Source organism: Hyperolius riggenbachi, chromosome 1, assembly GCF_040937935.1.
Source record: "Hyperolius riggenbachi isolate aHypRig1 chromosome 1, aHypRig1.pri, whole genome shotgun sequence".
Taxonomy (NCBI): domain Eukaryota; kingdom Metazoa; phylum Chordata; class Amphibia; order Anura; family Hyperoliidae; genus Hyperolius; species Hyperolius riggenbachi.
Window position 1 is genome coordinate 630,409,857 of NC_090646.1, and position 16,782 is coordinate 630,426,638.

At 49.6% G+C, this 16,782-nt stretch overlaps 1 protein-coding gene across 1 annotated transcript in view; it reads right to left on the reverse strand.

The window, feature by feature from the left end:
- Positions 1-16,782, reverse strand: part of DDX4 (DEAD-box helicase 4) — a 114,305-nt gene that overhangs the window by 63,622 nt on the left and 33,901 nt on the right. Inside the window, exons 5-6 of the mRNA XM_068251234.1 lie at positions 12,160-12,186; positions 11,990-12,028 (exon numbers count right to left, since the gene is read on the reverse strand). Coding sequence (XP_068107335.1) covers positions 11,990-12,028; positions 12,160-12,186 — 66 coding nt within the window. The remainder of the gene's footprint in view (positions 1-11,989; positions 12,029-12,159; positions 12,187-16,782) is intronic.

Genomic DNA, 16,782 nt, shown 5'->3' on the forward strand with positions numbered 1-16,782 from the left:
CCGCAGCATAGGTAGCCAGAGCTATGCAGGATAGGTGGCTGCAGCATAGGTAGCCAGAGCTAGTTGTAGGCAGGATAGGTGGCCGCAGCATAGGTAGCCAGAGCTAGGTGTAGGCAGGATAGATGGCTGCAGAATAGGTAGCCAGAGCTAGTTGTAGGCAGGATAGGTAGCTAGAGCTAGTTGTAGGCAGGATAGGTAGCCAGAGCTAGGTGTAGGCAGGATAGGTAGCCAGAGCTAGGTGTAGACAGGATAGGTGGCCGCAGCATAGGTAGCCAGGGCTAGGTGTAGACAGGAGGCGAACCGGAGGCGGGAACGGAGCATCGGTGAGTGGCTGCGCAGGCACAGGATGTCTGCGGGGGACCATTAGAAGCCCCGGGTAAGTTCAGCTCATTTTCCCCCGACCCCCTACAGTATTCCTTTAATGACTGTGCCAGATTTCTTTGCAAGCTTTCAAAACTAAGTTTCTTATTCAGGCATCAGGTATAGTTCTGATCTAGTTCTGTATCATGCCCGAAAAGTTTCTAAAGCATGCAAAGAAATCTTGTAGTTAGTAAATGGGGGGAAACTTTCTAAAAGGCTGTCCTACTGACTTTTTTGGCATCACTAGCATCTGGACCATACACCTGAAACAAGCATGTAGCTAATCCAGTCAGACCTCTGTCAGAAATTGGATTGCAACAGTATGAAATTTCACGGTATGATAACCGTAAAAAAAAAACAACAAAAAAACACCACGGTATTATACAACTATTCGGACCCCGCCCCCTACATTAAATAACACCCCCCCCCCAGTAGTAAGTGGTCGCAGCATAGGTAGCAAGAGCTAGGTGTAGGCAGGATAGGTGGCCGCAGCATAGGTAGCCAGAGCTAGGTGTAGACAGGACAGGTGGTCGCAGCATAGGTAGCAAGAGCTAGGTGTAGGCAGGATAGGTGGCCGCAGCATAGGTAGCCAGAGCTAGGTGTAGGCAGCATAGATGGCTGCAGCATAGGTAGCCAGAGCTGGGTGTAGGCAGGATAGATGGCTGCAGCATAGGTGGCCAGAGCTAGTTGTAGGCAGGATAGATGGCTGCAGAATAGGTAGCCAGAGCTGGGTGTAGGCAGGATAGATGGCTGCAGCATAGGTAGCCAGAGCTGGGTGTAGGCAGGATAGATGGCTGCAGCATAGGTAGCCAGAGCTAGGTGTAGGCAGGATAGGTGGCCAGAGCTAGGTGTAGGCAGGATAGGTGGCCAGAGCTAGGTGTAGGCAGGATAGGTAGCCAGAGCTAGTTGTAGGCAGGATAGGTGGCCAGAGCTAGGTGTAGGCAGGATAGGTGGCCAGAGCTAGGTGTAGGCAGGATAGGTGGCCAGAGCTAGGTGTAGGCAGCATAGGTAGCCAGAGCTAGGTGTAGACAGGACAGGTGGCCGCAGCATAGGTAGCCAGAGCTAGGTGTAGACAGGACAGGTGGCCGCAGCATAGGTAGCCAGAGCTAGGTGTAGACAGGACAGGTGGCCGCAGCATAGGTAGCCAGAGCTAGGTGTAGACAGGACAGGTGGCCGCAGCATAGGTAGCCAGAGCTAGGTGTAGACAGGACAGGTGGCCGCAGCATAGGTAGCCAGAGCTAGGTGTAGACAGGATAGATGGCTGCAAAATAGGTAGCCAGAGCTAGTTGTATGCAGGACAGGTGGCCGCAGCATAGGTAGCCAGAGCTAGTTGTAGGCAGGATAGGTGGCCGCAGGATAGGTAGCCAGAGCTAGGTGTAGACAGGATAGATGGCTTCAGAATAGGTAGCAAGAGCTAGTTGTAGGCAGGATAGATGGCTGCAGCATAGGTGGCCAGAGCTAGGTGTAGGCAGGATAGGTGGCCAGAGCTAGGTGTAGGCAGGATAGGTGGCCGCAGCATAGGTAGCCAGAGCTAGGTGTAGACAGGACAGGTGGCCGCAGCATAGGTAGCCAGAGCTAGTTGTAGGCAGGATAGGTGGCCGCAGCATAGGTAGCAAGAGCTAGGTGTAGACAGGACAGGTGGCCGCAGCATAGGTAGCCAGAGCTAGTTGTAGGCAGGATAGGTGGCCGCAGCATAGGTAGCCAGAGCTAGGTGTAGGCAGGATAGATGGCTGCAGCATAGGTAGCCAGAGCTAGTTGTAGGCAGGATAGGTAGCCAGATCTAGTTGTAGGCAGGATAGGTAGCCAGAGCTAGTTGTAAGCAGGATAGGTAGCCAGAGCTAGTTGTAGGCAGGATAGGTAGCCAGAGCTAGGTGTAGACAGGATAGGTGGCCGCAGCATAGGTATCCAGGGCTAGGTGTAGACAGGATAGGTGGCCGCAGCATAGGTAGCCAGAGCCAGGTGTAGACCTGGCCGCAGCATAGGTAGCCAGAGCTATGCAGGATAGGTGGCTGCAGCATAGGTAGCCAGAGCTAGTTGTAGGCAGGATAGGTGGCCGCAGCATAGGTAGCCAGAGCTAGGTGTAGGCAGGATAGATGGCTGCAGAATAGGTAGCCAGAGCTAGTTGTAGGCAGGATAGGTAGCTAGAGCTAGGTGTAGGCAGGATAGGTAGCCAGAGCTAGGTGTAGACAGGATAGGTGGCCGCAGCATAGGTAGCCAGGGCTAGGTGTAGACAGGATAGGTGGCCGCAGCATAGGTAGCCAGGGCTAGGTGTAGACAGGATAGGTGGCCGCAGCATAGGTAGCCAGAGCCAGGTGTAGACAGGATAGGTGGCCGCAGGATAGGTAGCCAGAGCCAGGTGTAGACAGGATAGGTGGCCGCAGCATAGGTAGCCAGAGCCAGGTGTAGACCTGGCCGCAGCATAGGTAGCCAGAGCCAGGTGTAGACCTGGCCGCAGCATAGGTAGCCAGAGCTATGCAGGATAGGTGGCCGCAGTATAGGTAGCCAGAGCTAGGTGTAGGCAGGACAGGTGGCCACAGCATAGGTAGGCCAGAGCTACGTGTAGGCAGGATAGATGGCTGCAGCATAGGTAGCCAGAGCTAGTTGTAGGCAGGATAGGTAGCCAGAGCTAGTTGTAGGCAGGATAGGTAGCTAGAGCTAGTTGTAGGCAGGATAGGTAGCTAGAGCTAGTTGTAGGCAGGATAGGTAGCCAGAGCTAGTTGTAGGCAGGATAAGTAGCCAGAGCTAGTTGTAGGCAGGATAGGTAGCCAGAGCTAGTTGTAGGCAGGATAGGTAGCCAGAGCTAGTTGTAGGCAGGATAGGTAGCCAGAGCTAGTTGTAGGTAGAATAGGTAGCCAGAGCTAGTTGTAGGCAGGATAGGTAGCTAGAGCTAGTTGTAGGCAGGATAGGTAGCCAGAGCTAGTTGTAGGCAGGATAGGTAGCCAGAGCTAGGTGTAGGCAGGATAGGTAGCCAGAGCTAGGTGTAGACAGGATAGGTGGCCGCAGCATAGGTAGCCAGGGCTAGGTGTAGACAGGATAGGTGACCGCAGCATAGGTAGCCAGGGCTAGGTGTAGACAGGATAGGTGGCCGCAGCATAGGTAGCCAGAGCCAGGTGTAGACAGGATAGGTGGCCGCAGCATAGGTAGCCAGAGCCAGGTGTAGACCTGGCCGCAGCATAGGTAGCCAGAGCCAGGTGTAGACCTGGCCGCAGCATAGGTAGCCAGAGCTATGCAGGATAGGTGGCCGCAGTATAGGTAGCCAGAGCTAGGTGTAGGCAGGACAGGTGGCCACAGCATAGGTAGGCCAGAGCTACGTGTAGGCAGGATAGATGGCTGCAGCATAGGTAGCCAGAGCTAGTTGTAGGCAGGATAGGTAGCTAGAGCTAGTTGTAGGCAGGATAGGTAGCTAGAGCTAGTTGTAGGCAGGATAGGTAGCTAGAGCTAGTTGTAGGCAGGATAGGTAGCCAGAGCTAGTTGTAGGCAGGATAGGTAGCCAGAGCTAGTTGTAGGCAGGATAGGTAGCCAGAGCTAGTTGTAGGCAGGATAGGTAGCCAGAGCTAGTTGTAGGCAGGATAGGTAGCCAGAGCTAGTTGTAGGCAGGATAGGTAGCCAGATCTAGTTGTAGGCAGGATAGGTAGCCAGAGCTAGTTGTAAGCAGGATAGGTAGCCAGAGCTAGTTGTAGGCAGGATAGGTAGCCAGAGCTAGGTGTAGACAGGATAGGTGGCCGCAGCATAGGTATCCAGGGCTAGGTGTAGACAGGATAGGTGGCCGCAGCATAGGTAGCCAGAGCCAGGTGTAGACCTGGCCGCAGCATAGGTAGCCAGAGCTATGCAGGATAGGTGGCTGCAGCATAGGTAGCCAGAGCTAGTTGTAGGCAGGATAGGTGGCCGCAGCATAGGTAGCCAGAGCTAGGTGTAGGCAGGATAGATGGCTGCAGAATAGGTAGCCAGAGCTAGTTGTAGGCAGGATAGGTAGCTAGAGCTAGTTGTAGGCAGGATAGGTAGCCAGAGCTAGTTGTAGGCAGGATAGGTAGCCAGAGCTAGGTGTAGGCAGGATAGGTAGCCAGAGCTAGGTGTAGACAGGATAGGTGGCCGCAGCATAGGTAGCCAGGGCTAGGTGTAGACAGGATAGGTGGCCGCAGCATAGGTAGCCAGGGCTAGGTGTAGACAGGATAGGTGGCCGCAGCATAGGTAGCCAGAGCCAGGTGTAGACAGGATAGGTGGCCGCAGCATAGGTAGCCAGAGCCAGGTGTAGACAGGATAGGTGGCCGCAGCATAGGTAGCCAGAGCCAGGTGTAGACCTGGCCGCAGCATAGGTAGCCAGAGCCAGGTGTAGACCTGGCCGCAGCATAGGTAGCCAGAGCTATGCAGGATAGGTGGCCGCAGTATAGGTAGCCAGAGCTAGGTGTAGGCAGGACAGGTGGCCACAGCATAGGTAGGCCAGAGCTACGTGTAGGCAGGATAGATGGCTGCAGCATAGGTAGCCAGAGCTAGTTGTAGGCAGGATAGGTAGCCAGAGCTAGTTGTAGGCAGGATAGGTAGCTAGAGCTAGTTGTAGGCAGGATAGGTAGCTAGAGCTAGTTGTAGGCAGGATAGGTAGCCAGAGCTAGTTGTAGGCAGGATAAGTAGCCAGAGCTAGTTGTAGGCAGGATAGGTAGCCAGAGCTAGTTGTAGGCAGGATAGGTAGCCAGAGCTAGTTGTAGGCAGGATAGGTAGCCAGAGCTAGTTGTAGGCAGAATAGGTAGCCAGAGCTAGTTGTAGGCAGGATAGGTAGCTAGAGCTAGTTGTAGGCAGGATAGGTAGCCAGAGCTAGTTGTAGGCAGGATAGGTAGCCAGAGCTAGGTGTAGGCAGGATAGGTAGCCAGAGCTAGGTGTAGACAGGATAGGTGGCCGCAGCATAGGTAGCCAGGGCTAGGTGTAGACAGGATAGGTGGCCGCAGCATAGGTAGCCAGGGCTAGGTGTAGACAGGATAGGTGGCCGCAGCATAGGTAGCCAGAGCCAGGTGTAGACAGGATAGGTGGCCGCAGCATAGGTAGCCAGAGCCAGGTGTAGACCTGGCCGCAGCATAGGTAGCCAGAGCCAGGTGTAGACCTGGCCGCAGCATAGGTAGCCAGAGCTATGCAGGATAGGTGGCCGCAGTATAGGTAGCCAGAGCTAGGTGTAGGCAGGACAGGTGGCCACAGCATAGGTAGGCCAGAGCTACGTGTAGGCAGGATAGATGGCTGCAGCATAGGTAGCCAGAGCTAGTTGTAGGCAGGATAGGTAGCTAGAGCTAGTTGTAGGCAGGATAGGTAGCTAGAGCTAGTTGTAGGCAGGATAGGTAGCTAGAGCTAGTTGTAGGCAGGATAGGTAGCCAGAGCTAGTTGTAGGCAGGATAGGTAGCCAGAGCTAGTTGTAGGCAGGATAGGTAGCCAGAGCTAGTTGTAGGCAGGATAGGTAGCCAGAGCTAGTTGTAGGCAGGATAGGTAGCCAGAGCTAGGTGTAGGCAAGATAGGTGGCCGCAGCATAGGTATCCAGGGCTAGGTGTAGACAGGATAGGTGGCCGCAGCATAGGTAGCCAGAGCCAGGTGTAGACCTGGCCGCAGCATAGGTAGCCAGAGCTATGCAGGATAGGTGGCTGCAGCATAGGTAGCCAGAGCTAGTTGTAGGCAGGATAGGTGGCCGCAGCATAGGTAGCCAGAGCTAGGTGTAGGCAGGATAGATGGCTGCAGAATAGGTAGCCAGAGCTAGTTGTAGGCAGGATAGGTAGCTAGAGCTAGTTGTAGGCAGGATAGGTAGCCAGAGCTAGTTGTAGGCAGGATAGGTAGCCAGAGCTAGGTGTAGGCAGGATAGGTAGCCAGAGCTAGGTGTAGACAGGATAGGTGGCCGCAGCATAGGTAGCCAGGGCTAGGTGTAGACAGGATAGGTGGCCGCAGCATAGGTAGCCAGGGCTAGGTGTAGACAGGATAGGTGGCCGCAGCATAGGTAGCCAGAGCCAGGTGTAGACAGGATAGGTGGCCGCAGCATAGGTAGCCAGAGCCAGGTGTAGACCTGGCCGCAGCATAGGTAGCCAGAGCCAGGTGTAGACCTGGCCGCAGCATAGGTAGCCAGAGCTATGCAGGATAGGTGGCCGCAGTATAGGTAGCCAGAGCTAGATGTAGGCAGGACAGGTGGCCACAGCATAGGTAGGCCAGAGCTACGTGTAGGCAGGATAGATGGCTGCAGCATAGGTAGCCAGAGCTAGATGTAGGCAGGATAGATGTCTGCAGAATAGGTAGCTAGAGATAGATGTAGGTGCCCGCAGTATGGGGGGAGGGTACACAGCAGCAGGGGTTACAAATACTCACTTGCAGGGCCAGTCCTCACGCGTGTACTGGCTTTAGTCTACTTCCTGTTCTTGCTTCCATCTCCTTGTAATAGCGCCCAGTGGGCGCTGTTTTAGGGAAATGTGAGGCAAGAACAGGAAGCAGAATGAAGCCAGTAAAGCGTGGAGGACGAGGCTGCAAGCGAGTATTTACTTATCCCCGCCGCTGTTCATGCGCTCGTCGCGGTTCATCTCCACCGTGCCCCCCAAAAACCAGTAAAACGAGATTGTGCATTGTATGATTACCACGCACAATCAAACCACTGTATATCTTCATACCGGTATACCGCGGTAACCCTAGTCAGAAACACATGATCTGCATACTTGTCCAGGGTCTATGGCTAAAAGTATTAGAGAGACAGGATCAGCAGGACGACCAGGCAATGTGCATTGTTTAACTATTTGACATTCCTGGACGTGAAACTCACGTCCAGGAAGCCATGTGCGCTCCTGCGCGTCCACGCGGCCGATCGCGCGCGTGCACGCGCGCTCCCGGCCGGCGGTTTGTTAGCCAGTGAATCGGGCAACGGTGCCCGATCACTGATTCCTCTCCCCCGCAGAAAAAGCGACAGCTTCTCTCGGAAGCTACGCTTTTTCTGCTTCCTATGTCGCTCTAAGCGTACGTGGTACGCTTAGAGTGACGTCACTGTAAACAACTCATGGCTGCCATCTTGTGGCCAAAAAGTAAACTACAACTAAATGTTAAATAAAAAAAAAAAATACACATATTTACAAAAAAAATACAATTTCAATCCCACCCTCCCAAAAATACCCACATAAAATGTTTAATTAAACATTACAATTAAACGTTACATTACAATTAAAAAAAAAAAAAAAAAAAAAAATTTACCTAAGGGTCTAAACTTTTTAAATATCTATGTAAAGATGAAATATTTCTTTTTTTTTTTTTATTATAAGCTTGTAAATAGTGATGAATGCAAAACGGAAAAAATGCACTTTTATTTCCAAATAAAATATTGTCGCCATACATTGTGATAGGGACATAATTTAAATGGTGTAATAAACGGGACAAATGGGCATATACAATACGTGGGTTTTAATTATGGAGGCATGTATTATTTTAAAACTATAATTGCCGAAAAGTGAGAAATAATGATTTGTTTCCGTTTTCTTCTTATTCTTCCTTTTAAAATGCATTTACAGTAAAGTGGCTCTTAGTAAAATGTACCCCCCAAAGAAAGCCTAATTGGTGGCGGAAAAAACAAGATATAGATCAGTTCATTGTGATAAGTAGTAATAAAGTTATAGGCTAATGAATGGGAGGTGAACATTGTTCGGATGCATGAAGCGAAAAACGACTGAATGCGAACTGGTTAAAAGGAAATAGGCCAGGCTCCATTTTCCCTATTACCTCAGGTGTCCTTTAAAGCGGTATTGCAACCATAAAAATCAAATTTCAACAGCAACTGGTCTAAGTGTATTAACCTTCTTGGCGGTAACCCCGAACATAGTTCGGGGTAAGCCGCCGGAGGGTGCCGCTCAGGCCCTGCTGGGCCGATTTGTTTAAATTTTTTTTTGCTGGACGCAGCTAGCACTTTGCTAGCTGCGCCAGCACCCTGATCGCCGCCGCCGCGCGCCCGATCGCCGCTATACGGTGCGGCGCGCGGCCCCCCCCCCCCAGACCCCGTGCGCTGCCTGGCCTCAGTGCCAGGCAGCGCCGAGGGGTGGCCCGGGACTCCCAATGACGACCCGACGTCAGTGACGTCATTCCGCCCCGTCGCCATGGCGACGGGGGAAGCCCTCCAGGAAATCCCGTTCTTTGAACGGGATTTCCTGATCGGAGATCGCCGAAGGCGATCGAAGAGGGCGGGGGGATGCCGCTGAGCAGCGGCTATCATGTAGCGAGCCCTGGGCTCGCTACATGGGCTCGCTACATGATATAGAAAAAAAAAAATTAAAAAAAAACTGCCGCGCTGCCTCCTGGCGTATTTTTTTATACCGCCAGGAGGGTTAAGTGATAAAGATGCTAATCCTGCATTCAAAACTTTTTCTGCTGTTATGGTTTGGAGTTATCACATACTTTAGGAACACTGGTCCTAGTGCCAAAAAGTTGAATGCTGGGAGTTCTTTTGAATGCTGGGAGTTCTTTTAATCTATAATATATTCCTCCTCTTCCATTTATTTCCCTGCCTAGCTGATCACTTGTGTTTACAAGCAAGGCTGATGTGACTCAGTGATTGGATGTGTAAATAAAAATAAGACTCTGGGAGGAGGGTAGCTAATGAATACACAATGAGCAAGAGAAGGGAGGGGGGGGGAACAAGAGTCAGGGAGGATATGATGTCAGCATTATCTTGGCAAGATGGCCACTGCCTAGAATAGGATTTTCTGCTTTTCCTTTATAAAATTCACAGGAATCATTACGTGGATAGCACAATACATCTGTTATGTAAGAAGAAGTAGTATTTATCTCCTTATATATGTGTTTTTGTTTTTTATTACTAGGTTAGCATGGGTGTCGCTTGTACTTTAACTACAGTTTCCAGTGAACCCCCCACCCCCAATCGCCCCTCTACTAACATTCTCCTCTCCATTCTCCTAGTCACTTGTCATGTGTACATAAAAGACTTTACTCAATGTCCCCACTTCACTGAAACTCCCCTTCCAAAATCTGTCACACACCCACACTTTTTTGTTTAGACAGAACCTGAAAACTTACCGTATACCTACCCACCAACCACTTCTTTGTACACAGCTCTACCTACCAATCACTCTACCCCTTAACTATAAAGTGTACCCGAGATTGCAGAATCAAATTTCATACTCACCCGGGACGTCCTCCAACCCCATGAGCACCAACGCACCTCTGGTCGTCCTCCCGAGTGCTTCCGTTCAGCCGCAATTAGTGCTGGTAATCTGGCTCTGTCACACGAGTCGGCTCTTCTGTGCATGCGTGGCCTATCCCCACATATGCACAAGAAACAACTGGCGCAACTAAGGATGATTACCGACACTAATTGCATGGTGAGGGCTGGAGGAAGAATCGGGTGAGTATAAAATCTTTTGATTCCAAGATCTCAGGTACACTTTAATCTCATTTGGCCAGGGCTCTTTCACCTTTTATTTTATTACTGATGTGTAAAGTGTTAGATATGTCCACCTTCCTGTATGATGCATCGCTGACCTGTTCAATTGCTTATCTGTAACCCATTGCCTTGCGACTGTCAGTACTGTATATTCCTTCATTGTAAAACCAAAATGTTGGCACTGCACAAATCCAAAATAATATTGCAGCTGACAGACTAGGGCTGCACGATATATCGATTTTTTATCGAAATCGCGATGTGCGCTAAGACGATTTCAGTATTGTCAGAGCAGCGATTTTTTTTTATTGCGGCCGTTTTTCTGCGTTCAATGCGTCCGTTGTGCAGGCTGAACAGCTGTCTCTAATCGCTATAATTTATTCCCTCTTACCCCCTCCGTTCAGGAGTAAAATGCTCCGGTATTTCTAGGTGACCCGGAAGTAGATTAGTCGGTGCATTTCCTCTATCAATGCACTTGTATGGCGGCACGCAGGCGCAGAGACTAATGGCCCATACTCACGGGCAACTTTTTGGCATGTCGCCAGCACACGTGAGCTTGTTCGCGACAGGCCGGCGACAGCTCGTCGCCAGGTCCCTCCGCATACACACGGCGGAGGGACCTGGCAACTGATGCGGCGGAAGCTGTCGCTGTTGCTCCTCCTCCCGCCGGAAGCCCAATGTATTACTTATCTTGTTGCTGTCGCTAGTCCGCGTACTCACGCGGACTAGCGACAGTTGCAGCGGAGACTGTCGCCAGGCGATTGAGCGGTTCAATCGCCCGGCAACATCAGCGACGAGCGACAGTTCGGGGTGCGCGCCCGTGCAACGCCGCATACTCACGGGCGGCCTGTCGCTCTAACACGCGCGCGCCGCGGCGACATTTGTAGCCCGTGAGTATGGGCCATAAGGACTTGTCCTGCACAATGAACAGCTGAGGGCAAGGAACACGTGGTGTTCGCCCTCACACTGCATCATTTTCCCCCATTATCTGTCTGCCTATTACCTCCTCCCTGCAGTGTGCGAGCTCCCAGCACAGCTTATCGGTGTCTGAGAAAGCGAGCAAAGTGTGAACGGCAGGTGTGTCCGAGCAGGGCTAAAAATAGCCCAGTGCTCCGAGACATAAAAAGCAAAGAGAGCTGCCGATGCCTGCGTTCCACAACATTCCGGTGTTCTGCGCTGCGTCCCACACAGTCATAAATTACAAACTGTGCCTGCATTCCTTATATGGCTTTCCGGGTCAGTGCACCCGACCTCGGAGGTCGGGTGATGAATCGCTGATCAAAGCTGCTGTGGAGTGGGATATGAATTACACAGGCATGACATGCTAAAGGTAAGGATTTAAAGGGACACTTAAGTCAAACAAAAAAAAATGAGTTTTACTCACCTGGGGCTTCCAATAGCCCGCTGCAGCTGTCCAGTGCCCTAGCCATCTCCCTCCGATCCTCCTGGCCCCGCCGGCAGCCACTTCCTGTTTCGGTGACAGGAGCTGACAGGCTGGGGATGCGAGTGATTCTTCGCGTTCCTGGCCACAATAGTGCCATCTATGCTGCTATAGCATATATCATATAGCAGCAAAGAGTGTGCTAATGTGTCTGGGAACGCGAAGAATCACTCGCGTCCCCAGCCTGTCAGCTCCTGTCACCGAAACAGGAAGTGGCTGCTGGCGGGGCCAGGAGGATCGGAGGGAGACAGCGAGGGCACCGGGCAGCTGCAGGGGGCTATTGGAAGCCCTAGGTGAGTAAAACTCATTTTTTTTGTTTGACTTAAGTGTCCCTTTAAGAAGGTATGACAAGACAAAAATACATCTGCTTGGACCTTCCCTCTAATTGTGTAGTGTTCGCTGCGTCTACAGTGCACTTCCTCCTCCTGTCGTGAAAAAAATCGAAATCGCAATTTCTAAGAGAAAAATCGCAATTTCAATTTTTCCCTAAAATCGTGCAGCCCTATGACAGACCAATGCTGACATTCCACCTCATTACAAAACCTGGATCTCCTTTCTTTTGAGTACATACTGCCTAGAAACCTCCAATTCTGCTGCAGAAGTAATTAGCTACACATACAATTAGTAGACTCCTTTACTCATTTTTAACACCTTGGCTAAAATGTCAGCAAACTTGGGACTCTCCTGTACCAGTTGATGTACAGAGTCCTGAGGCATATTTGTTTTACATATACCATGTTTTACAAACAACCCCCCAGATGATGCCACGAATCAATTTAAAACACTAGAAGAAAAAAACCTACCTCTATTAAACCTGCCAGATCCACCTCGACCTCTATTGCCTATAAGGAAGAAAAAAAAATTACAAAAATGTCGAATTGAACGATACCTCCGTCACAAAACAGCAGTTTGTGGATTTATGTAAGGGTTGAGAGCACTCATACATATGGAAGCAGGTTTTAATAAGTCTTACCTCTGCCACCTCTATCAGATCTAGTTCCTGAAGGAAAAAATAAAAACTTCAGTAACACAACAGAAAAAAATGTTGTGAAATATTTTGCAATGGGAAAGAAATTGGCTACCATGAATTCAACATAAGTAACAACACTGTTTATAGAAAAACTTTCTACAATTTATCTTTAAAAAAGGTCAATGTTTGCCCGTTGTAAAGTCGTATCTCACGCTGATTTAAATTTTAACATCGAAGCATTTACTGCTGGCAAGGTGAATCACTGTGGAATTTTTTTTTCTCTGGATGGAAAACAAACTTCAGTAGCATGCAACAAACAGAAAAGAAAAATGTTGTGAAGTATTTTGAAATGTGAAGGAAATAAGCTACCATGAATTTAAAGTGGATCCAAGATAAGCTTTTACTCTCTGCATAATTCTGTTCCTTACATGTGGTGTATAGGGCATTCCTCAAGTCAAATACTTTTTTGTTGTTTTAATACCCAATTCAATATAAACTAAACCTCATCCACAGCTCCTCCAGTGCCAAGGAACTCAGACTCATGTAGCAAGGGCTTATGGGAACTCAGTCTGGGCAGGAGGAGGTGTTACTAGCCAGAGAATTCAGAGGGGAGGAGAGTGAAGTTTTCACAGGCTGAGGGGTAGAGGTACAGACAGAGCAGCTGCTGTCATTGTATCGCAGGAAGAAATAATCATATACTGCTGAAGCTGTTTGCAGCTAGATTTGCTGTGTAAACTTTAGATAAGATATCTAGAGTCTAGACAAGTTACTTGTTATGGTTAGTTTTTCATCTCGGATCCGATTTAAAGTGGATCCGAGATGAACTTTTATTAATTGCATAATTGTGTTCCTATTGTTTATAGGGCATTCCTCAAGCCAACAAATACTTTTTTGTTTTAATACTCTTAATTCCCTATAAAGTAAACAAGCCTCGCCCAGTTTTTCAGAGAGCCTTGCCAGTAGTAAGGGCTCATGGGAGCTTAGTCTGGGCAGGAGGAGGGGGAGGTATTACTAGCCAGAGATTTCAGAGGCAGAGGGGAGGAGATTAGGTTTTTTTCACAGAAGATGCAGATAAGCTTGCCTGTTTGTAATGTTTACAAACAACATGGCTGCTGTCATTGTATCACAGGAAGAAATAATCATATTCTATTGAAGCTGTTTGCAGCTAAATTTGCTGTGTAAACTAACTAAACTTTAGATAAGATATATAGACAAGTTACTTGTTATAGTTCGTTCTTCATCTCGGATCCGCTTTAACATAAGGAACACAACCCTGCTTATAGAGAAACTATCTACAATTTAACCACTTAAGGACCGCATGAGTATTGTATGATCTGTGCTGCTTGGGCTCTCAGGCCCCCAGCACAGATCGTGTGGCAGGCAGGGCGATCAGACTTCCCCCCCCCTCCACTTTTTTCCCTACCAGGGGGATGTCCTGCTGGGGGGGGGTCGGGTCTGATCGCCGCCGGCTTGTTGTGTGTAGCGGGGGGCTCCTCAAAGCCCCCCTCCGCAGCGCTTTTCTCCCCTCCCTCTATGGGCGGTACAGGACGGCGATCCGTCCTGTACCGCCTCTGATAAACTTCAGCCTATCAGACGGCGGCGATCCCCGGCCAAACAGAGGCCGGGGATCACCGATCTCCTTTACATGCTGCTGTAACAGCAGTGCCGTGCGGCGTAAACACCGGTGATTTCTTCCCTGCGTGTTTACATTTCGCCTGCGAGCTGCGATCGGAGGCTCGCAGGCTGTTCACGTAGACTCCCTCCATGAACTGACATGGAATGGCCGCTGGTCGTTAAGTGGTTAATGTACAAGTTGCCTGGCAGCCTTGATCTCCTTGGCTGTAGAATCTGCATCACACACCTGTAAAAAAACATGCAAGGAACATCTGATCTACATGCTTGTTTGGAGTCCGTGTCTAAAGGTGGACACGATACAATAAAATTATCTGATTTTACGGCAATTCAATAAAAACGATCGGATCTCTTTTTTTCATTCGACTGAAAAATCCGATCGGATTTCCAGTTTTCTTCGATTTTAATCGATCCGGAATGCCAGATATTTTTCTTCAATCTTTCTAAAGATTGTATGGTGTGTGTTGGATTGTCAATTTATTAACCTTCCTGGCGGTATTACGTTCGGGGTAAGACGCGCAGGAGGTTTTCTCAGGCCCTGCTGAGCCGATTTGCACAATTTTTTTTTTTTTTGCTGCACTGAGGGGTGGATCGGGACTCCCTTAGACGCCGTTGACGTCATTTCGCCCCGTCGCCACGGGAAGCCCTCCAGGAAATCCCGTTCTTTGAACGGATTTCCTGATCGCCGAAGGCGATCGAAGAGGGTAGGGGGATGCCGCTGCACAGCGGCCATCATGTAGCGAGCCCTAGGCTCGCTACATGATTTAAAAAGAAAAAATTCAAAAAATAGCTGCGCTGCCCCCTGGCGGTTTTTAAAGAGTCTGAAGCGAGAATAAATCTCGCTTCAGACCTCATAGATAGCAGGGGCATGTGTGCCCCTGCTAAACCGCCGCTATCGAGCAGCTAAACGGGGGTCCCTTCACCCCCAAATCCCCTCGGTGCAGCAGGGGAGCGGTTCCTAGTTTGGGGCAGGGCTAACCGCCGCAGCCCTGCCCCACGCGCGTCTGTCAGCGCGTATCTCCGCCTCTCCCCCGCCCCTCTCAGTCTTCCTTCACTGAGAGGGGCGGGGGAGAGGCGGCGATGCACCGCTGATAGACGCGACTGGAGGCAGGGCTGCGGCGGTTAGCCTGCCTCCATCTGCGACCAAGTCTTGCGGGGGTGGGTTTGGGGGTGATGGGACCCCCGTTTAGAGTCTCGATAGCGGCGGTTTAGCAGGGGCACACGTGCCCCTGCTAGTGCTATCTATGAGGTCTGAAGCGAGATTTATTCTCGCTTCAGAGTCTCTTTAATAGACCGTCAGGAGGGTTAATGTACACACCCTAGCAATTTTGTCAGTTTCAAATAATTTTTTCATAATTGGGGTAAAATTGAACATCGTGTGTGGTACATTGTATCATTTCAAAAATAAGACCGCTCAGAAAAATTTATTGCAATTCTTAAATTGGAAAGATATTTAAAAAATTGTATGGTGTGTGGCCACCTTAAAAGTATTAGAGGCAGAGGATAAGCAAGACCAGCCAGGCAATATGTTTAGTCTCATAAAGGTATTCTTTCCGCCTTCATTATTTTCTATTTTCAGTTTGATTTCACCTCTACTTTCTTCCCTGATGTATAAAAGTAATTGCAGGATTGCGCATATTTTTGCTGCTTGAAAATGAACCAATTTGACCCTGCAAAGCTGAAACCTAAAATTTTAACTTGAGTAATAAAATAATGTATTGAGTAGTCCTGTGGTTATTGTAAACAACTCCCTAATTTGCAAATAAAAGAGACCTGGACAGACCTGGGTCAAATGGAAGTCATAGAGAACATACATTTCACTTACACAGCTGTATGCCGTTATCCTAGAACATTCCTTCACACTGGGTTTAACCCTATTCTGATCCTTCTTCTGCCCTAGCCATTAGAAAAGTCAGTAATCCTGCTTTATTTATCTATGTATATATGTGAAAAAGGAAACCTTCTCAGACAGGAACCCCATGACTGAGTTCAGCTCTTACAAGGCGAGTGGAGGACAGACGCACATCCACATACATGAATGCCAGGGCAACCAGTCTAATTTCATTAACAAAGTTTTATTGAGGCATACATGTAATAAAGGCACTTAGAAAAAAGGGTGCAGAGAATTACCACTAGTAGAATCTCAGTAAAATTACTGATATTCTATTAAATTCTGATAGTTAAACATTGGCAATCTTTACAGATGACCTAACTATCACACAAAACTCACCCTTTTCCAATGCCTAATCTTAACACCCCCCCCCCCCCCCCCCCAAATAGCAGGTAACCCCGATGCCCAGTATTTTATTGGGCACATGCAGGCACCCAAACCGGTCATTGGCCTCAATTCGCTAAGCTTATCTCCTGTCTTTAACAACGTTTCTAGAGTTGTTACCATGGTGATAAGGCATGTAGTTTTCAGGAAACATTTTACCTCAGGCAAACCTAAATTTAACTCTTCTGTCTTTAAGTTAACTCTTCAATCCTTAAGTCCAGAGTCAAAGACAGGCTGTTAAAGAGACTCTGAAGCGAGAATAAATCTCGCTTCAGAGCTTAAAGTTAGCAGGGGCATGTGAGCCCCTGCTAAAACGCCGCTATCCCGCGGCTGAACGGGGGTCCCTTCACCCCCAAATCCCTCCCCGCACGACTTGGTCGTACGTTCGGTCGCTCCTGGAGGCAGGGCTAACCGCCGCAGCCCTGCCTCCAGTCGTGTCTATCAGCGGCGCATCGCCGCCTCCCCCCGCCCCTCTCAGTGAAGGAAAACTGAGAGGGGCGGGGGAGAGGCGGAGATACGCGCTGACAGACGCGCGTGGGGCAGGGCTGCGGTGGTTAGCCCTGCACCAAACAGGAAGCGCTACCCAGGTGAACGTAGGGGGATTTGGGGGTGAAGGGACCCCCGTTAAGCCGCGGGATAGCGGCGTTTTAGCAGGGGCACACATGCCCCTGCTATCTATGAGGTCTGAAGCGAGATTTATTCTCGCTTCAGACTAACTG